Below are 22,766 nucleotides of genomic sequence, written 5' to 3' on the forward strand. Positions count from 1 at the left end.
AGCATCCCTTATTGTATCAAATCAAATTAAATTATTAAATTAAAACTATAGCACGGTTGTTAAGGATGGGAAGTGCTTTGGATCTGAATGCAGGGATGAATCCAAGCACACAAGAATTATCTGTGTTTGTTTGAAAGGACCCCAAAATAAGTACTAGGGCTGACTTTTGGGGGTGTCTTATTTTTCCCCATCTATGGGAGGCTCACTTCTTCTGTTTGCTCATGGCGGGGCATGCCACTGCCATGAAGCAGGGGGTGGACTGCCCTATGCACCTCACACCAGCTTACCTCATGGCCCCACAGCCAGGCCACCCATGCCCCGATACCTGCCTCACCTCACAGCCACAGCATCAGCACATCAGTGGTGGGTTGCAGGTGGTACGCCCTGGTACGGGCATAACGGTGCCTGCCGGGAGCACCGGGTACCGTTCTGGCGTGGTGCTCCGGAGGGCCCACCCACCCACCCGCCCTCCTTACCTGTATTTGAGCTCTTCGGCGCTTCTGCGCACACGCACAGAGCATATGGCACCTGCGCGACACTCCGCCCAGCAGCTGGAGCATCGCGGAGGCATCGCGGAGCATCGCAGGAGGTAAGGACACTGTGCATGTGTGCGTGCATGCTGCGTGCATTCATGTGGTGGACGCCGGGCCCTGTTGCACCGCACTGCTTGCAATGGGATCTGGAACCCACCCCTGCAACACACCACTTAGCATCCTGCTCCTCTATGGCCTCAAGGTGGCTGTCGGGGCATGGATGGACTACAGCAGCTCCATCCAGCAGGACTGTGGATGGCCACCAGCCCACTTCTTTTGCTTGCTTGCAGCTGCAGTGGAGCAGGAGGCCGAGTGATGCAGCCATGAGCTAGGGGTGGGTGGAGCTGCCCCAAATGCCTCACACTGGCTTACTTCATGGCCCTGCAGCCAGGCCTGCAGCAAGAAACAATGGATGGAAACAAATCAAGGAGAAAAGCAATCTGGAATTAAGGAGAAACTTCCTAACAGTGAGGACAATTAACCAGTGGAACAGAAGTTGCTTTCAGAAGTTGTGGGAGCTTCACCACTGGAGATTTTTAAGAAGAGACTGGACAGCCACTTGTCTGGAATGGTATAATGTCTCCTGCTTGAGCAGGGGGTTGGAGTAGAAGACCTCTATGGTCCCTTCCCTCTGTGTTCTGATTGATTGAAGATCTATTTTAGCATCCCTGAAGAAACTCAGCAGGTAGGTGCAATGGCAATCAGAAAGACCATTATTATTTTGAGAAGCTTGAGAAGTTGTGGCCAATCAGTAGCCAGTGGAGCTGGCGGTGGAGTCAGACAGTGAGGGGGTTGGGGAGGAACATGGGCCAGTCCTGGAGTCTGAGGAAGGCTCTGGTGAGGGCTCTGTGTTGGAGGCAGAGATGGGACCAGGACCGTCCAACAGTTATCAGCTGCCTTCAGAGTCAGGCATCAGTGGGGCAGAAGAACAGCTGGAGCTTGTTCCCGATGTGTGCATGCACAGAGCTGCCAGAAGAAGGGAACAGTTAAGGAACAAGGGCTGACTCGGGAGTAAAGGCACAGGTGGACAGTGAATGGCCCCTCCCATAGGGAATAAAGAGGAGCAAAAGGGGAGTGGAGTTTGGAGGAGAAATTGGTTCGCTTCATTAGTGTGAAGATTTGTTCGTGACTCTCAGAGACTCCTGGCCAAGTATTTTCTTGTACAATGTTTGCATTTGGAAAATATCGGCCTGGCAGCTCTCCAAGCCTGATAAGGTCTGTGGTTGTAAGTTCACCCTTGAAAGACTGTTTGCCGGGACTTTGCTGGATGTGAAGGAGAGGAATTCACATGAGCTTCATAAAAAGTGGTTTTGTCGGGACAAGAAGTCTGCTTCGTCTTTTTGTGAAGCCTAGGTCAGAAGGGTATGTATGCTTCTTAATGTTATGCTAACCATAAGGCTTAAAATCCCTTTATTCACTGGTGCACTTATTTGTCTCCGGATCCAAAAGATCTGATCATTATCCTGACACTTGCAAAACAGCTGCTGGCAATCCAGATGTTCAAGGGAATAAGTATTGTTGTGTCTTATATTTTCTAGTGCAACTGTACAAACTTTGCCCTCCCCCAGGTTAAACATTAAAGAAATCTACAGACAACGGTAATGATTGAGTAATTTTTTAAAAAAAACCCACTATCCCACACAGCTTTGGTTTATAAAATGCCAGCTTTCCTGTTTCACACTGAATCGATTCACAGCTATGCAAAGTGAAGAGGAAGTGAGTTTAAAACACTCACTGCCACTGAACATTTATTCCCTTGTAAAATCGAGGATACATTAAAAAAAATATTTTTACTTGAGGTATTATTGGGAAGTAGCAAGCGTCCCTTTCCCCAACATAGATTTCTCTGTTTCTGTCCCCCGCTCTCTGTCTCTCCCTTCTTCCTTTCATCTATTTCTTTGTCTCTCTGTTGCTCTGTGTCTCTGTCTCTCTCTCCCTCCTTCCTTCCTTCCATCTCTCTCTCCATCTCACTGTCTCTCTCTCAGATCTCTGTCTCTCCCTCCTTCCTTCCTTCCCTCTATCTCTCTTTCTGTCTCTGTCTGTCTGTCTCTCTCATCTCTCTTTCTCTCATCTCTCCCCCTCCTTCCTTCCATCTATTTCTCTCTTTCTGTCCCTGTCTTTAAATAGGAGCCAGCAGTGTGCAGCAGCTGCCAAAAAAGCCAATACAGTTCTAGGCTGCATCAACAGAGGGATAGAATCAAGATCACGTGAAGTGTTAATACCACTTTATAATGCCTTGGTAAGGCCACACTTGGAATACTGCATTCAGTTCTGGTCGCCACGATGTAAAAAAGATGTGGAGACTCTAGAAAGAGTGCAGAGAAGAGCAACAAAGATGATTAGGGGACTGGAGACTAAAACATATGAAGAACGGTTGCAGGAACTGGGTATGTTTAGCTTAAGAGAAAGAAGGACTAGGGGAGACATGATAGCAGTCTTCCAATATCTCAGAGGTTGCCACAAAGAAGAGGGAGTCAAACTATTCTCCAAAGCACCTGAGGGTAGAACAAGAAGCAATGGGTGGAAGCTAATCAAGGAGAGAAGCAACTTAGAACTGAGGAGAAATTTCCTGACAGTGAGAACAATTAATCAGTGGAACAGCTTGCCTCCAGAAGTTGTGAATGCCCCAACACTGGAAGTCTTTAAGAAGATGTTGGATAGCCATTTGTCTGAAACGGCATAGGGTTTCCTGTCTAGGCAGGGGGTTGGACTAGAAGACCTCCAAGGTCCCTTCCAACTCTACTATTGTATTGTATTGTATTGTCTCCGTCTTTCTCATCTCTCTCTGTCTGTCTCTCCCTCCCTCCTTCCATCTATCTCTCTTTCTGTCTCTCTCTGTCTCTTTGTCTCCCTCCCTCCCTCCCTCCTTCCATTCTCTCTCTCTCTCTCTCTCTCTCTCTCTCTCTCTCTCTCTCTCTCTCTCTCTTTCTCCACAAGCTGCAGCCATCAGTAGCTGCAATTTAATTTCTTCAGCCACACACACCACTTTCCATAAACAAAGATTTGCCTTCTTAATTACTTCTAAGAGAAATGTTTTGCCTGGATTATTTTCTCACACTGGAAAGAAGGGGCAAAGTTTGTGCATCTCCGCAGACCACACAGCAAACTAACAATTCCTGTATATAGTCCTCTGATCATGTGATCAAAATTCAGATGTTCATTCATTTGCCATGCATTTTAATTTTGATCACATGACCCCAGGGATGGTGCAATACTGCATCCAGTTTTGGTCTCCACAATGTAAAAAAGATGTTGACTCTCAAAAGGGGAGACATGATAGGAGTCTTCTGATATCTCAGGGGTTGCCACAAAGAAGAGGAATCAAGCTATTCTGCAAAGCACCTGAGGGCAGGACAAGAAGCAATGGGTGGAAACTAATCAAGGAGAGAAGCAACTTAGAACTAAAAAAGAAATTTCCTGACAGTGAGAACAAATAATCAGTGGAACAACTTGCCTCCAGAACTTGTGAATGCTTCAACAATGGAAGTTCTTAAGAAGAGATTGGATAACCATTTGTCTGAAGTGGTGTAGGGTTTCCTGCCTAAGCAGGGGGTTGGACTAGAAGACCTTACAAGGACCCTTCCAACTCAACTCTTCTCTTCTCCTGTGAAAAACAGTGACCAGTAATTTTTTTCAAGGGCTTTTGTAGCTTTAAACCAGGGGTAAAATGCTACCAGTTCAGACCGGATCGCTTGAACTGGTAGTAAAAGAAATGCTACCAGTTTGGGCTAACCAGTATGTCTGACGATCAGCTGTGCAACAATCAGCTGTGCTGTGCGATTAGAAAAAAAGCGGCACAGCTGATTGTCAGAACTACTGGTTAGCCCAAACTGGTAGCGCCGATGATCAGCTGTGTCGGTGCACCGGCGCGCACGAAGCAAACCGGTAGCAGACTTCAGAGCACTTCACCCCTGTTTTAAAACGGTCACTAAATGAACTGCTGTAAGTCGAGGACAATTGGTAATAGAAGGTTGCCTATCCATTAGAAATAAATGTAGCATTTATTGAAGGAATGGAGACACATGGAATTTATTTATTTGTTTTTATTTGATTTCTATTGGGTGGAATTGAAGCATGTTCTTCGGATGCTGATAAGACAAGTTAGCTTTAACAAGGTCCTTTTTATTTCACGCATCCGGGCTTGATTTGATGATATTCCCCCACTCAACCGATGTGGTGTTGCCATTTCTGCAATGATAATTTACACAACAGGTCTGTACAATAAATTAACACTTTATCTCATCACAAAACTCCTGTGGATCTTCCCTGATTCTACCAGTTACCTAGAAATTAAGGAAAAAAACCAACGATGCAATGAAGCAGCATAGTTTTAGCAGCATTATTTCATCATCCACAAATAATGCATGAATCCCGTTGACTTGTTCATGGTTGGATTTCCCCAGCAGAAAAAGTCAGGAATGAGATTTAAATTTTGTGTGTGTGTGTGTGGTGTGTGTTGAGTCAGTTTAAGTCACATTGATTGACCGTGAAGGCAGAAATTGTTTCATTTAGTGTCAGGTTTTGTAAATCTGTATTTCAAAGCAAACAAATATTTCCCAGCCTATTCTCCAAGGCACCTGAAGTCAGGACAAGAAGCGATGGATGGAAACTAAGCAAGGAGAGAAGCAACCCAGAACTAAGGAGAAACTTTCCTGACAGCCAGAACAATCAACTGGTGGAACTGTTTATCTCCAGAAGTTGTAGGCGTTCCAACACCGGAGGTTTTAAGAAGAGATTGGACAACCGTTGGTCTGAAATGGTATAGGCAGAGGTGGTATTCAGCCGATTGGGACCAGTCTGCCCGAACTGGTAGTGGAAATCACGGGTGGGCCTGCCCACTTGTCCTGGCTCTATGCCGTCGTACTTAGGCACATTTTCAAGCGGTGCGCATTTGTGCTAGCTGCGCATGCTCACATTTGCGAACAGGGAGGGGAAGTAGGGGAAGACCACCTCCGGGTGTAGGGTCTCCTGCTTGAGCAGGGGGTTAGACTAGAAGACCTCCAAGCTCCCTTCCAACTCTGCTATTCTGTCATGCTGGGAAGTAAAAAAAAATGTGTAAAGGAAAAAATATTGAACAATATTATTTTCTCCCAGGAATCCTTATTTCCTATTCACAGAGAGGTTTTGTTTACACCTCTAAATCAAATCTATTGACTCTGTTTTGCCTCTCCCATCCTACTCTCTGAGGAAATGGAGCAGTCTGAAAACAGAGGAAGTATATCAGAGGTCTGAAAACAGAGGAAATATATCAGATGTCGTATTCAGCCGGTTCGGACTGGTTCTGATGAACCGGTAGCGGAAATTTTGAGTAGTTCGGAGAACTGGCAAATACCATCTCTAATTGGCGCCAACCTCCCGCCCCCGCTGTTCCCTGTCCTATATTCCCTTGTTCTTTAGCTCAGCTAAATTGCGCGGCAGAGCGAATTGCTGCACCCCAGCTGAGCGAAACCACAGCTCAGCTCACCAGCGCTGACCCTGGGGCAGTCTTTTGAGTGCTACACACATGCACGAAGCGTGCATTAGGCGCATGGGCACACAAAGTGTGCTCTCATGGAACTGGTAGGAAAAGATTTGGAATCCCACTGCTGAAGTGTATGTGTGTATGTGTGTGTGTTAATAACTGATTGGTTCTGTTTTGTCCCCAGGCCTCCAAATTACACTGATGCTGGCTTGGCTGTCTGCCACAACTAAGGAGGGAGATAAACCACCCCTTGGCTAGGAGCCCAGAAAAAAATATATCTATGAAAAACAAGACTCACGGAACTCACAGAATTCTTCAAACTTTAAACTGAGATTGTAACTGTTGTTTCCTGCAAAATTTCCCTCCCATTGCTCCACCTATATGCTCTCTGGGAGGGGCCAATCAGTCCTATTTCCTTCTGCGAGCCTGTTTCCACAGCTGCTGCCTTCTCCTATCAGCCCTCTGCATCCGTATGTCAGGGACAACCTCACCCTGTTCTTCCTCACTGCTCCCTGACTCAGACGCCACCTGGTGGCCAACAGGACTCTCTAGTCCCTGCTCTGACTCCGAACGCCCTCCAGAGTCTTCCTCAGCCTCCAGAGCAGTCCCATAATGGTCTGAGCTGTCAGAGTCCAGCAACAGCTCAGCCGGCCGCTGCTGGGCCACAACAGGTTCCCTATTTTTCTCCGTAAAGTAACTAAATTTGATCCAACTGCAATCAGATTAGGAAAACTGAACTCACGACGGTTATAGACTGGGGTTGATTAACCATGGAATTATTAACCTAAAGCTGTTTGCTGATTTCCCATTTGGATGACAAATATCGGTAAGATAAATGCCAATTGGAAGTGATTATGCCTTCTCTTTTATTTTACTTATTTATTTATTTTAAATAAATAAATTTATTTATTTTATTTTATTGTTATTTTATACACTGCCCATGTCGCTATCCATTTACTCTCATGTTATCTTCTGAGTGTGCACAGAAGCCAGAAGGAATGGTCAATATTATTGAATTGTTTTCACGTCCTACTTCTATACTTCCTGGTGACGTTCAGTAAATTCCTGTTGAGAAGCAATTGATTGTCACTTTCCCATCTAGGTGGAAAATCTTGACCAACATTGTCCCAAAAAGGAGCTTTTTCAGAAGGCACCTGGACTTTGTTTTTCCTTGAAGGTGTTTTGCTTCTCATTTCAGAAGCTTCTTCAGTTCTAAAGAATTAAAGAACAGTTCTAAAGAGCTGAGGAAGCTTCTGGGATGAGAAGCGAAATGTCTTCAAGGAAGAACAAAGTCCAGGTTCCTTCTGAAAAAGAACCTTCAGAACAGCCACGATCTGGATGGCTGAGAATCTCCATAGACAGTTGACCAACATTATTTAGGGAAATAAATGTAGATAACGAGAAGGGCAAGTATCAGTACAAAAGTATTAAGGCTCCCAAATTGGTAGAGAGCACTTGATCTCTTTTAGTTCAACATTTACATTTAAATACATTGAAAGTATGTACACTATACATTAAAATAATTCATTTCGTTGATGTCCATATCTAAAGGGCTTCTAAGTCTCATCATGGAGAGCTCTGGTCTTCTGTAAGACTGTGTGGAGCTCGTGAAGAACATTTGCTGGCAGCTGCTTCGCAGCTTCCAAGTGTGTTTCGCTTGCTTTGCTCTCATTTCTTCTTGATTTTGATTCTTTGCAGGATCTGCGGTCCAAGTTCACCGCATCATCAGCCATGTCGTCCAAACAGATCAGGCTGCGATGCTTTCTTCCTTGATTCCAGATTTTTTCCTCCTTTCGTTCTTTATGTTGGACAACCCGTGAGACTCGTTCCTTTAAATCGGTCTTCTCTCTAGCTAAGTCCTGTTCCATTTCCAGTTTTGAATTCTGGGCAGAGATGGAGAAAAAGTTAAAGACTGAATCATTCAGATCAATTGTTGGTAGCCTACCTCTGGGGACTTCAGTCCTTCTGACAGTCTCCAAGGGTTTCAATTCTTACAAATGAATAAGATAGATAGATAGATAGATAGATAGATAGATAGATAGATAGATAGATAGATAGATAGATAGATAGATAGATAGATAGATAGATAGATGATAGATAATAGATAGATAGATAGATAGATAGATAGATAGATAGATAGATAGATAGATAGCAGAGGTGGTATTCAGCCGGATTAGACTGGTTTGGGTGAACTGGTAGTGATTACCTGAGGGTACCCTGGCTCTATGCCATCCTATTTAGTCACATTTTGTAAGTTGTGTGCACAAGTAAAGTGCATGCGTGGAAGGTATGCACACTCATGAAGTGAGCGGGCACGCGCAGGGCGAACCGGTGGTAAATTTATGTAAAACTCACCTCTGAATGATAGGTAGATATAGATGAGAGAGGGGGGGAGAGATAGATTAGATAGATAGATAGATAGATAGATAGATAGATAGATAGATAGATAGATAGATAGATAGATAGATAGATAGATAGAGGACAGGCCTGTGGTTTCTGCCAGCAAAAATGGATGGCAGTCCTCCTGAGCTCCATTTTCACTGGCAGAGGGTTGTAGAAAGCTGTCACAGCCGGGAGCCCATTTTCACTGACAGAGTGTTTGAGCCACCACAGGCACCCCCAACACAAGTGACATCAAGCTGGCCATGCCCATTCCAGCCCCCGAGGTCAAATACAACCCTGATGTGACCCTCAATGAAATCAAGTTTGACACCCCTGACGCACATGCTGCAATGAAAGTGTGAAAGACGGTCATAAGTCGTGGCAACGGTTGTGTCCCGCCGGTGGCCAGCAAAGCTGGCAGAAGAGTCAGACAGTGAGGAGGAACATGGCCCAGTCCTAGGGGCTGAGGAAAGCTCAGACAAGGGCTCTGCATCAGAGGCAGAGAGGAAGCTAGGCAGCAGTGAGGCAGAGGAACAGCTGGAGCCTGTTCCCAGTGTGCTCATGCGCAGAGCTGCCAGAAGACAAGTATCAGACTTGCAAGCCATCTTTTCTTTTAGGATTTCAGGCCTGCCACACTTTCTACTGTGGGAAAATGAGAGTGGGGATTATATGCAGTTGGGTGATGTGTAGCCATAATAACATTCTTCTTAGAAAGTCAAGGTCACTTTTGTCTCTGAACCTGGCCGGAACTGGATGGGAGGAATCTGCCTTCATGGCAGTGAAAGATTGGACCATGTGATGAACCTAAGGGTGTCGAGGCAGGATCTTGAACTTTCAACTGGGTGGGAAAACCTGGAAGCTTTCAGATTCGGGTTTTCCCAGATGTGCCAAAATGACATCTCTAATAAAGTGGAACTTTGAGGAAACACAAGCCTTTTTTAATTTCATTGGGGGTGTTTTGGGGAACCCTAACAACAAGAACAACTAAGAAAGCAGGGTCGACTTGGGAGTAAAGCCACACCTTGGAGGTGATTGGCCCTTCCCATAGGAAACAAAAGAGGAGCGAATTGCAGGTAACAATTCGTTCCTTCGGTCGTTTCAAGAGTGGAAAGTTCTGTTTGTGACTATAAGAGACTCTGTGCCACGTGTTGCCTTGCCCTGCCTTTGGCAACTCATTATCTGGCAGCTCACCAAGCCAGATAAGGTTCGTGTTGATAAACATTCCTCTGAAAGACTGTTTGCCAAGCCTTTCTGACTGTGAATGAAAGGAATTCACAGTCGTGCAAATAAAAGAGTTTTTGCCGGGACCAAGACTCTGCTTCATGCTTTTTAAAGAAGCCTAGGTCAGAACAGTAACTTCAAGCAGTCACTAAATGAACTGTTTTAAATCGAGGACTACCTGTATAGAACAGACACGGAGGAAGGAAAAACAGCAGGAAAGCAATTTTGAGCGAAAGAATCCAGATGCTTGAAAGTCAGCAGAAGTTTATATTGCCGCTGTTATCATTCATCATGTATGAAAAGTTTCTTTGGTATTCCCAAATTGCCAGCTCAAAAAAAAAATGAACAATATCCACACGGACAAGCCATCTGTTGTGCTCCCATATGTTTTGAGGGATTTCTAATTGAGTGGATGGGAAAAGACAAGACTGTAAATTTTCTACCTACTTCATCTAGAGATCGCATGAAATGCTTCTACTCAGGTGAAGTAGAGGGGAGAGGTAAGGGAAGAAGAGAGGAATAGAAGAGAGGGCAGGGGAGGGGGAGAGAAAGAAGGAGTGGAAAGGGGAGAGGAGAAGGAGAGTGGAAGGGGAAGTACAGAAGAGAAAGGCGACGGAGGGAAGAAAGGAGATAAGGAGGTGGAGGAAAGAGGGAGAAAAAAGTGACGCATAAGGTACAAATTTGGTGTATGGCAGGGGTGTCCAAACTTGGCAACTTTAAGACTTGTGGACTTCAACTCCCAGAATTCCCCAGCCAGCTCTGCTGGCTGGGGAATTCTGGGAGTTGAAGTCCACAAGTCTTAAAGTTGCCAAGTTTGGACACCCCTGGTGTATGGAGAGCAGAAAAGCCAATAATTGTTTTTTGGGAGTTGATGGCAAGACAAATTGATGTAAACATTTCATAATACAATACAATGTTGGCTATGTAATAGTATACTTATGGTTGTATGTTATGAAAATGAAAACTTTATTTAAAAAAACGCTTCTATTCAAAAGGTTCCTGGGAGGAACTTATGTTACATCCTCAAAGATTTTGAAGACGCAAATAAAATTTGGTGGCTAAGGTGCAAGGGCCACTCCTGGTTTGGTTTTGTTTTGACTCCAAAGAACAATAAAATGTAAAAATCTATTACTGAGTTCCAGATCAGGCTTAATTTACTGCTCTGTTTCTAAAATACACACCGTTCAAGACTTAACGTTGTTGTTTAGGGTTTCCTGGGGCATAGCAGAGATTTACAAAGGCGAACATTACATTCATTTAATTAATTCGAAAAGTGTCCCATTTGATTTATCGAAAACATAAGCTGATAAAATCCACTCTGCATTTACAGAGAAAAACACACACATAAAATGCACATCCAAATAGTACAGGATGTACAGACCAATGATGGCTGACCTTTTTGCTGTTGCGTACGAAAACCCATAATGCAATGTGCATGACACCCCCACACCCCGCCTCCGGCACATGCGCTCATTACATCCCTGTGCTCCCCCCGCCCCGTGCATATGCACGCGCCCCCACCCGCCCAGTTTTAGGCCTAGTAGGCCTCCCTGCAGCCTCCTGGGAACAAAAACGGGCCACTCCAGTACTCCCCCTGCACATGCACATGTGACCCCTCCGCCCATGCACACATGTCTCCTTCATGCGCCCCACCACCCGCACATGCTCAGCAGAGACCCGGAAATCAGCTGGCCGGTGAGAGGCATGTAAGAACACAGATTGTTGGGGGCAAGTGTTTGACTCTGTAAACCGATTAGAAGGGGCTGCAAAAGGACTGAGAAGCGGGGTATAAGTCGAAGTGTTATTGCTATTACCTCTGCTACGCTGGCTTTAGCTCTTGGGAGACTTTGGTGGTGCTGAATTGGTATTAAAGGCAGCCCGACGATTTTTGGATTTTTCGTACTAGATGGCTTCCTTGTCTTCCCGCTTGGTGGACCCAATGTGTTGCGCTAAGGGAGAGATAACTTTCATTGATCACTTTTGTTACCATCATCAGGAGGAAGCATAGCAAACCATTTGCGAATCATTCGGAAGGGCCGAGTATGTACAAAACGAATGTTCTGGAAGCCCACGGAGGTCCATGTTAACGGAACAACAGAGTTGGAAGAGTTAGACCTTGGAGGCCCTCTAGGCAGTCCCTCCAATAACCTGGTCCCAAGCAGAGGTGGGCTTTGTTTAACTTAACAACCGTTTCTCCCAGAATCAAAAATGTGAACGCAGATATGCATTGCATCAAAAACATGGCAATTGTATAGGACGGGATAGCTTCACTCACACGTGCACCTTGCACGCATGCATGCTGCATCAAAAACCCGGCAATTGTATAAGATGAGATAGCTTGACTCGCATGCACGCCTTTCGCACACGCGTGCTGCGTCAAAAGCACGGCGATTGCATAAGACAGGATATTGCCCGGGTGGGCGGGCAGTGGAGTTGCCATAGTAACGGCTTCACGGTACTCCACAAGGGGGGCTCCCTCTGGTAACGGGGGGAAATCCAGCATTAGAAATTACGTTTTTTTTTCTAATTTTCCCCCCCTATAAATAAATATCCAGGCAAGGCCGTGTTATCAATAAACAAACAAACAAACAAATAAAGTGGCAAGGTAATTGTGATGTTGATTTTCAAGCAATTGGGCTGCTCTGAGACTGTGGAAATAAAGGCCTAGGATTATTCTTGGTCTAAATATAAAGGGGAATCAAAATAATAATGTTAGCTTTAATAGGACAAAGGGATTTACTAAATGCAACATTGCTCCGGGAACAAATTACCAGCTTGCCCTACCGAAATGAGGAGGTGATTTCAGATGGAGAATTTAATCAGCGAAGCTTCTAAAGTGGAAGCTGATTGTAGAAATGTGTAATTTCAGTTACTCACAGGCAGACGGGATAAATATAGTATATGCTCCAGACACAACAATGAATTAGAAATTCTAGACTCATCACAATTGTTCCTGGGACCGGACCAAGCCAAAATGAGTTGAGTTTGAAGTGCTGAAGCTATTGTTACTAAAGTCAGTATTTCAATCATGCGTAACTTGAAAATTGCCACCAAAAATATTTTGGTTTTTTTGCTTCGAAGGGTATGTGTCAGTGGTGAAATTCAATTTTTTCTCCTATCGGTTCTGTGGGTGTGGCTTGGTGGCCATGTGACTGGGTGAGCAACAAGCAAGAACCTCACAGTCACAGAGAGCTCAAAAGCAAACTATCACACTTTGCACAAAAATAACACAAAAGCTACACAACTGACTCACACACAATGCCAAAGCAGCTGGACTTCACACAAAATGGCCCCTGTGCCAAGCAGGAACCTCACAGAGCTCAAAAACAGACGATCACACTTTACACAAAAATAACACAAAAGCCACACAATTGACTAACACACAATGCAAAAGCAGGCAGACTTCACACACACACAAAGGTTCCTATGATTGCGCGGCACAGCTGATTGTCACAGCTGATCATCAGAACCTTTTTTAAGCCTTTTTTTACTACCTAATAAAAAATGATAAAAAAAATATTAAAAAGTGCCAGAGAACAGCTGTGTGACAATCAGCCATTCTGCTCTTTTGTTTACATTTTAAAGCTTTTTTTTTTTTTAACTACCGGTTCAAGCGAACTAATAGCATTTTTAGTAATGGTCCAAGTGAACCAGTATCATTGTACTACTGGTATCAGCAAACTGGCCCAAACCGATAACATTTCACCCCTGGTTTGTGTGTGTGTGGAATATTTAAAAAATAAGAATAAAGGAGAAAGTTGAGAATAAAAATGAAGCAGATTGAGCATCTCCAGAAAGCTAGGGAAATATCAAATGACAATAATATATACTTCCTGTAGGTAAGGAATGGAAAACAAAAACAAAAACCAAAGACCCAGATCAAGCCAACATGTTAGAGGAGTAAAATCTGGAAAGTAATTGAGGTTAATGAAGTGTTAAGTCTTCCTTGAGAAAATGGAAGTTATGCCTAAACAGCTACAAACCTGCATTAAATTAGAATATCTATGGTAATATGTGGACTCTCTTTGTAGAGGGAGTCGGCCTTTTCTGATTTCCAGACCAACCTATTTTCTCAAGAATGTTAATCAATATGCTCTTACGAGCTTATAAATGGAATGATTAAAATTATGGATAACCCTGCTTTTTACACAAGCTGCAAAGCTGTTCATTTCACTGTGAACATTTATCTATCTATCTATCTATCTATCTATCTATCTATCTATCTATCTATCTATCTATCATCTATCTATCATCTATCTATCTATCTATCTATCTATCTATCTATCTATCTATCATCTATCTATCATCTATCTATCTATCTATCTATCTATCATCTATCTATCTATCTATCATCTATCTATCTATCTATCTATCTATCTATCTATCATCTATCTATCTATCTATCTATCTATCTATCTATCTATCTATCTATCTATCTATCTATATTATCTCTATATCATCTATCTATCTATCTATCTATCTATCTATCTATCTATCTATCTATCTATCTATCTATCTATCATCTATCTATGTATCATCTATCATCTATCTATCTATCTATCTATCTATCATCTATCTATCTATCTATCCAACCATCCAACCATCCATTATCTACCGTATTTCCCCAAAAATATGACCTGTCCTGAAACTAACGCCTTGCCACATTTTTCGCGTGGGCAAAAATATAAGCCCACCCCCAAAAATAAGCCCCCTGGACAACCCCCCCCTCCGGCTATCTATCTATCTATCTATCTATCTATCTATCTATCTATCTATCTATCTATCTATCTATCTATCTATCTATCTATATTATCTCTCTATCATCTATCTATCTATCTATCTATCTATCATCTATCTATCTATCTATCTATCTATGTATCATCTATCTATCTATCTATCTATCATCTATCTATCTATCTATCTATCTATCTATTATCTATCTATCTATCTATCTATCTATCATCTATCTATCTATCATCTATCTATCTATCTATCTATCTATCTATCTATATTATCTCTCTATCATCTATCTATCTATCTATCTATCTATCTATCTATCATCTATCTATCATCTATCTATCTATCTATCTATCTATCTATCTATCTATCATCTATCTATCTATCTATCATCTATCTATCTATCTATCTATCTATCTATCTATCTATCATCTATCTATCTATCTATCTATCTATCTATCTATCTATCTATATTATCTCTATATCATCTATCTATCTATCTATCTATCTATCTATCTATCTATCTATCTATCATCTATCTATGTATCATCTATCTATCTATCTATCTATCTATCTATCTATCTATCTATCTATCTATCATCTATCTATCTATCCAACCATCCAACCATCCATTATCTACCGTATTTCCCCAAAAATATGACCTGTCCTGAAACTAACGCCTTGCCACATTTTTCGCGTGGGCAAAAATATAAGCCCACCCCCAAAAATAAGCCCCCTGGACAACCCCCCCCCTCCGGCTATCTATCTATCTATCTATCTATCTATCTATCTATCTATCTATCTATCTATCTATCTATCTATCTATATTATCTCTCTATCATCTATCTATCTATCTATCTATCTATCATCTATCTATCTATCTATCTATCTATCTATCTATCTATCTATCTATCTATGTATCATCTATCTATCTATCATCTATCTATCTATCATCTATCTATCTATCTATCTATCTATCTATATTATCTCTCTATCATCTATCTATCTATCTATCTATCTATCTATCTATCTATCTATCTATCTATCTATATTATCTCTCTATCATCTATCTATCTATCTATCTATCTATCTATCTATCTATCTATCTATCTATCTATCTATCTATCTATCTATCATCTATCTATGTATCATCTAACTATCTATCTATCATCTATCTATCTATCTATCATCTATCTATCTATCTATCTATCTATCTATCTATCATCTATCTATCTATCTATCTATCTATCCAACCATCCAACCATCCATTATCTACCGTATTTCCCCAAAAATATGACCTGTCCTGAAACTAACGCCTTGCCACATTTTTCGCGTGGGCAAAAATATAAGCCCACCCCCAAAAATAAGCCCCCTGGACAACCCCCCCCCTCCGGCCAGGAAGAGCACCGCTCACCGACCTAGAAGGCGCCAAGCCGCTGGAGCCAGAGGGGAAAGGTGCTCATGTTGCTTGGCGCCTTCGGAATACCGCTAGATTGGGGAGTGGCATTCTGCCTGGCCGGTGGGGGGAGTTGCCGGGTGGCTGTGACACTCTGCCTGCTCCCCAGCTCCCGTGGCTTGGCACATTCAGGATACCCCTAGCTCAGTGCTGGAGCTCTGCCCAGCTGGAGAGGGGGGTTGCGCGAGCGCCTGTTCTGCCCCCGCCGTACTCCAAGCATAACTTCTTCTATGGCTTACAAACTCCAAAACTTGGCTGCCGAGTCTTCCAGCAGCAGCCGCTCTAGGAGTGTGCTCTATGGTTGTGGGCCGGCTGCCAGACAGAGAGTCTTCCGGACAGAGAGTCTTCCAGCAGCCAGCCCACAACCATAGAGCACACTCATAGAGCAGTCGCTGCTGGAAGACTCAGCAGCTGAGTTTGGAAGTTTGTAAGCCGGACAAGAAGTTATGCTCGGAGTGCGGCGGGGGCGGAACAGGCAGAGCTCCATGCACTGACCTAGGGGGTATCCATGTGCCAAGCCGCGGGAGCTGGGGAGCGGGCAGAGTGCCATGTGTCTTGGCGCCTTAGGGATACCCCCCCTAGGTCAGTGAATGGCGTTCTGCCCGGCTGGAGAGGTGGTTTGCTGGGCGCCTGCTCATGAGTGTGGTCACCTCATGGCTGCTTTGCCACTGAGGCTGTGCCCGGCTCTTTGGGAGCTAGTTTGCAAGGGAGCAGCTGCCCGCCAACCCCAAAACAATAAGCCTTCCCCCTATAATAAGCCCAAGGCCATATTTCATGGGGCAAAAGAATTTTGGGTAAACATGGTATTCATCCATCCATCCATTATTCATTCTATCTATCTATCTGTCTGTCTGTCTGTCTGTCTGTCTGTCTGTCTATCTATCTATCATCTATCTATCTATCTATCAAACCATCTCTCTCTCTTTCCATTCATCCATCCATATCTCTGTCCCTCTATCATCTATTATCTCTATCTCTATATCTATCTATCTATCCATCCATCCATCAATCTTTCTTTCTTTCTTTTTCTCTCTCCATCCATTCATATATCTAGATGATACCATCTATCATCTCTCTCACATCTCCCCCCTCTCTCTATCTATCCACCCACCCATCCATTATCTATTCATCCATCCATCGATATATTTTGAACCAATTTCATTGTATTTAAGTATAATGACAATAAAGATTATATTTATACTTATATATTATCTATCTATCATCTATCTATCGATCTATCCATACATACATACATACATACATACATACATACATACATACATACATACATACATAATCTTTCTCTTCTTTCTCTCTCTCCATCCATCCATCCATCCATCCATCCATCCATCTATATATTCTCCATTATCTATCATCTCTCTCTTTCTCTCTCATCTATCTATCTATCTATCTATCTATCTATCTATCTATCTATCTATCTATCTATCTATCATCATCTAACCATCTCTCTCTCCCCATCCATCCATCCATCCATCCATCCATATATTATCTCTCTGTGTATCATCTATTATATCATCTATCTATCTATCTATCTATCTATCTATCTATCTATCTATCTATCTATCCATCCATCCATCCATCCATCCATCCATTATCTTTCTCTCTCTCTCTCTCCATCCATTCTCCATCTATGATCTATCATCTCTCTCCCTCCCTCCCTCTCTCCCTCTCTCCCTCTCTCCCTATCTATCTATCTATCTATCTATCTATCTATCTATCTATCTATCTAGAATCATCTATCTATCATCTATCTATCTATTATCTATCATCATCTCAACACACATTTGAATGGAGGCATTTGTTAGGGAACTGACACATCAAGGATTTTGAGATGAACAAATAAGGGAATGAGGAAATGATGACAAGAACAGAGACAGTGTCTGTAAAGAGGCTGTGATTGGGAGAACCACATTAGCCAATCATATTCTGTAGAACTGGAGTGTAGATTTTATTCAAAAAATATCTGCTGATGCCACTATATATGCACTGACCTTTGAATATGTAGTTTTCTTGCTCAAATGAGCGTGTACGTCCATAGATAAATAAAAAAAAGTACAGAAGCATATAATATGCAACTATTGCAATTCAAATGTACTTTTCAGAGCCGAGTGCAATTTGAATGTGAAAAAGAAAGCGAGACAAATACCTGAGCCATAAAAATGCTGTTCAGCCATTCCAGCTGAGAATTCTGTCCATCACAACACAAATACCTAGAAGACAAATGAATATGAATTCACTTCCCCTGCCATAATAGATTCAATCCTCATGCAATTCTGAGAAGGAAAAGCCTTTAGCTGCCTGGAAGCTAAACAGTCCTTAGCTAGAATAAATTAAACAAGAATAAAGAATGGAGTCAAAGTACAGCCAAGACATACTCTCTCTCTCTCTGTGTGTGTGTGTCAGAAGGCAGATGTTATTATTGCTAGATAATTGATTTTCATTGCAAGGTTTCCTATTCCTCAAAGAGGAATCCAGTGTCCATTGAATTAAGCTTTCGACTGATCTAAGTAGGCAGGATGTCATTTGAGGGATCAATCTGCTTGCCTGTAGATTTCTTTGGGGAAGCCTTCAACTGATTAGATATTTTGGGAATGAAAAAGAGAGACACCCACTTCCTCTATCTATTTATCTCTATCATTTCTCTCTTTCTATCTATTTACCATCCATCCATCCATCCATCCATCCATCTATTTCTACTGCCATTTATCCCTTCATTCCTCTATCCATCTATCTATCTTTCTGCTTATCTATCTATCATCTATCTATCTATCTATCTATCTATCTATCTATCTATCTATCTATCTATCTATCTATCATCATCTATCTATCTATCTATCTATCTATCTATCTATCTATCATCTATCTATCTATCTATCTATCTATCTATCTATCTATCTATCTATCCCCTGACTCCTCAACCCCCACCCCCTCACCTGTTCCTACTGCCATTTATCCATACATACATCCATACATCCACCCATACATCCCTCTATCTCTCTGCTTATCTATCTCTGTCTGTCTGTCTGTCTGTCTGTCTGTCTGTCTAGCTAGCTAGCTAGCTAGCTACCTATCATCCATCTATCTAGCTAGCTACCTATCATCTATCTATCATCTATCTATCTATCTATCTATCTATCTATCTATCTATCTATCTATCTATCTATCATCTATCATCTATCTATCTATCTATCTATCTATCATCTATCTATCTATCATCTATCTATCATATATCTATCTATCATCTAGCCATCCATCCATCTAACATCTAGCCACCCACCCACCTATCTACCTATCTTTACTGTCATCTATCTATCTATCATAAATCTATCTATCTACATCTATCCATCCATCCATCTATTTATCTATTTATCTATGTTGTATAATGGCTCTTTCCACTCTGGCCAACATATAATGAAACAAACTAATACAACAATGGATTAACAAAAAAATTTAAAAATGAAACAAGAGTGATAGCTGACGGGTTGTTCATTATATGGAGCCCTACAGTATACCATACATGATATATTAAACTGACTAATATACAGGGGAAAATTAGAATATCGTGCAAAAGTTCATTTATTTCAGTAATGCAATTTAAAAGGTGAAACCAACATGTGAGATAAGACTCATTACATGCAAAGCAAGATAGTTCAAGCCATGATTTGTCATAATTGTGATGATTATGGCTTACAGCTCATGAAAACCCCAAATCCACCATCTCAGAAAATTAGAATATTGTGAAAAGGTGCAATATTCTAGGCTCAAAGTGTTCCACTCTAAGCAGCTAATTAAGCCATAAGGCCTGCAAAGGGTTCCTGAGCCTTTAAATGGTCTCTCAGTCTGGTTCAGTAGGAATCACAATCATGGGAAAGACTGCTGACCTGACAGTTGTGCAGAAAACCATCATTGACACCCTCCATAAGGAGGGAAAGCCTCAAAAGGTCATTGCAAAAGAAGTTGAATGTTCCCAAAGTGCTATATCAAAGGACATTAATAGAAAGTTATGTGGAAGGGAAAAGTGTGGAAGAAAAAGGTACACAAGCAGCAGGGATGACTGCAGCCTGGACAGGATTGTCACGAAAAGGCCACCACACAGAGACAGATCTTGGATATGGGCTCCAAATGTTGTATTCCTCTTGTCAAGCCACTCCTGAACAACAAACAATGTCAGAAGCGTCTTACCTGGGCTAAAGAAAAACAGACCTGGTCTGTTGCTCAGTGGTCCAAAGTCCTCTTTTCTGATGAGAGCAAATTTTCATTTGGAAACCAAGGACCCAGAGTATGGAGGAAGAATGGAGAGGCACACACTGCAAGATGCTTGAAGTCCAGTGTGAAGTTTCCATAGTTTGTGTTGATTTGGGGAGCCATGTCATCTGCTGGTGTTGGTCCACTGTGCTTCATTAAGTCCAGAGTCAAAGCAGCCATCTACCAGGAGGTTTTGGAGCACTTCATGTTTCCTTCCACAGACGAGCTTTATGGGGATGCTGACTTCATTGTCCAACAGAACTTGGCACCTGCCCACACTGCCAAAAGCACCAAAACCTGGTTCAATGACTGTTGGATTACTGTGCTTGATTGGCCTGCAAACTCGCCTGACCTGAACCCCATAGAGAATCTATGGGGCATTGCCAAGAGAAAGATGAGAGACATGAGATTGAACAATGCAGAAGAGCTGAAGGCCGCTATTGAAGCATCCTGGTCTTCCATAACACCTCAGCAGTGCCACAGGCTGATAGTTTCCATGCCACGCCGCATTGAGGCAGTAATTGCTGAAAACGGGGCCCAAACCAAGTACTGAGTACATATGTATGCTTATACTTTTCAGAGGTCCGATATTGTTCTATGTACAATCCTTGTTTTATTGATTGCATGTAATCTTCTAATTTTCTGAGATGGTGGATTTGGGGTTTTCATGAGCTGTACTCCATAATCATCACAATTATGACAAATCATGGCTTGAACTCTCTTGCTTTGCATGTAATGAGTCTTATCTCATATATTAGTTTCACCTTTTAAGTTGCATTACTAAAATAAATGAACTTTTGCATGATATTTTGCACGGTATAGGGTTTCTTGCCTAGGCAGGGGGTTGGACTAGAAGACCTCCAAGGTCCCTTCCAACTCTACTATTGTATTGTATTGTATTGTATTGTATTGTAAATATTCTAGTTTTTGGAGTTACACCTGTATGTATAGACTGATGTACAAACCCATGAAGCAGAACCACACAATTAAAGCAATCGTTCGACTTTACAGAACAATTTCTCTGACACCTGTCTTATGATTATCAATATATTTTTCTCAGCTGCAATTGTTGAGATATGATCAAGTGGGTATCACAGTTGGTATTAAAGCAGGTATGTTGTTTCAGGCTTCCATGCAACTTAAACAAAATAAATGCCCCTGCTTTCAAGAGAAGACTATTTTTAACAGTAAGAATATTAAAACAGCAACCTCTTGTCTCCAGACTCATTAAGAAGCCAGGAGAAAAAATAACGTGGCTGCTTTAATGAATAACAAAGAGGTGCTGTGCTTGTGGGAGGTGCAAAAACTTATTCTACCCAATCATTTAGAAATAATACACCTCCCAATCTAGTATGTCTTACTTACCAATGATGCTTTTCAGACAGCAGTGTTAGACCCCAGCTGAAAAATCAGAAGAAAATATCTTTTATACATAGACATATAGGGTAATTAAGAGAGAAAAGAAGGCTAACCTTCCCAAAACTAAATTGTTGCTATCCTGTTCGGAATGCTCACAGATCGCATATGGAGCCTACTGTGACAAGCACTGATGATGTTATCTAGTTTGGCAATGAAATGTATGCCAGAGAACAACCAAGCTCAAATAGAATCAAGGAACACTTCATTTTCATCCTGAGCTACAAACATTCTTCTTTATTAGCCTGTACTGTACATTTTTTGTGGAAATCTGCTACTCTGAACACTTTGTTGTTCTCTGTATGTACATTACAAGCTTATGCACAGGAGACAAATTTCTTGTGCGTCCAATCATACATGGCCAATAAAGAACTCTGTCTGTTCTGTTCTGTTCTAGTCTAGTCTAGTCCTCTGTTCTGTTCTGTTCTGTTCTGTTCTATTCTATTATTCTATTCTATTCTATTCTATTCTATTCTATTCCATTCCATTCTATCCCATTCCATTCTGCTATTCTATTCCAATCCAATCCAATCCATTCCATTATATTCTATCCCATTGCATTCCGCTATTCTATTCCAATCCAACCCAATCCTCTGTTCCAATCCAATCCTGTTCCAATCCAATCCAATCCAATCCCGATTCATTCCATTCCAATCAATTCCATTCCATTCCATCCTATCCTACCCCATTCCATTCCATTCCTCTATTCTATTCCAATCCAATCCAAATCCAATTCATTCCTCAATTATCTGATAATTTGATCACATAAGCAATATAGCCCACAGGAGATAGCATACCGAGATTAGAAATAACTGTTCAATAAAGTCATTTCTCAACACCCAAGTAATAACGGGAGCCCTCCAAATAGCTAACAATGTGGAACTGTGGCTTACCACAGGCCAGGCAATAGATACAGATTAGTTCCTTTATTTGTTTTGGCTTTTCGAAGCTTTACCTTTTGGGAGCATAACAAAAATAACAAAGAAGCAAGCGTGCTTTTGAACGAAAACCAGCCATCGTGGCTTGCTTACTTTGTTGGTGGTTTCAGTTTTTTCTTCACCCCGAGGTAAAGTTTCAGCGATTTGACAGGAAACACTTTTTCCGCCTTGCTGCTCTGTTGTGGTTGAAAAAACAACCGTTAGTGAAACAGAAAACATACCAGGCCTCCAGATTTGTCCATATTATTATAAACTTTTTTTTCATTAAACATGAAACTCAGCCAACTGAACATTCAAAAACGCATCACAAATACCATTGACTGGTGCTAATGGTTGATATGGGTTGCTACCAGCAT

At 41.9% G+C, this 22,766-nt stretch overlaps 1 protein-coding gene across 1 annotated transcript in view; it reads right to left on the minus strand.

Moving 5' to 3' along the window:
* Window positions 1–4,580: 4,580 nt before the first annotated feature.
* The window catches only part of ARAP2 (ArfGAP with RhoGAP domain, ankyrin repeat and PH domain 2), a gene marked incomplete at its 5' end in the record, with an annotated part of 134,152 nt that continues 115,966 nt past the window's right edge, over window positions 4,581–22,766 (minus strand). Inside the window, 5 exons of the mRNA XM_081960293.1 lie at window positions 4,581–7,877; window positions 11,412–11,546; window positions 17,958–18,021; window positions 21,422–21,457; window positions 22,504–22,586. Coding sequence (XP_081816419.1) covers window positions 7,551–7,877; window positions 11,412–11,546; window positions 17,958–18,021; window positions 21,422–21,457; window positions 22,504–22,586 — 645 coding nt within the window. The 3' untranslated portion in view covers window positions 4,581–7,550. The remainder of the gene's footprint in view (window positions 7,878–11,411; window positions 11,547–17,957; window positions 18,022–21,421; window positions 21,458–22,503; window positions 22,587–22,766) is intronic.

This window comes from Natrix helvetica, assembly GCF_964273705.1.
Source record: "Natrix helvetica genome assembly, chromosome: 7".
NCBI classification, from domain to species: Eukaryota; Metazoa; Chordata; class Lepidosauria; order Squamata; family Natricidae; genus Natrix; species Natrix helvetica.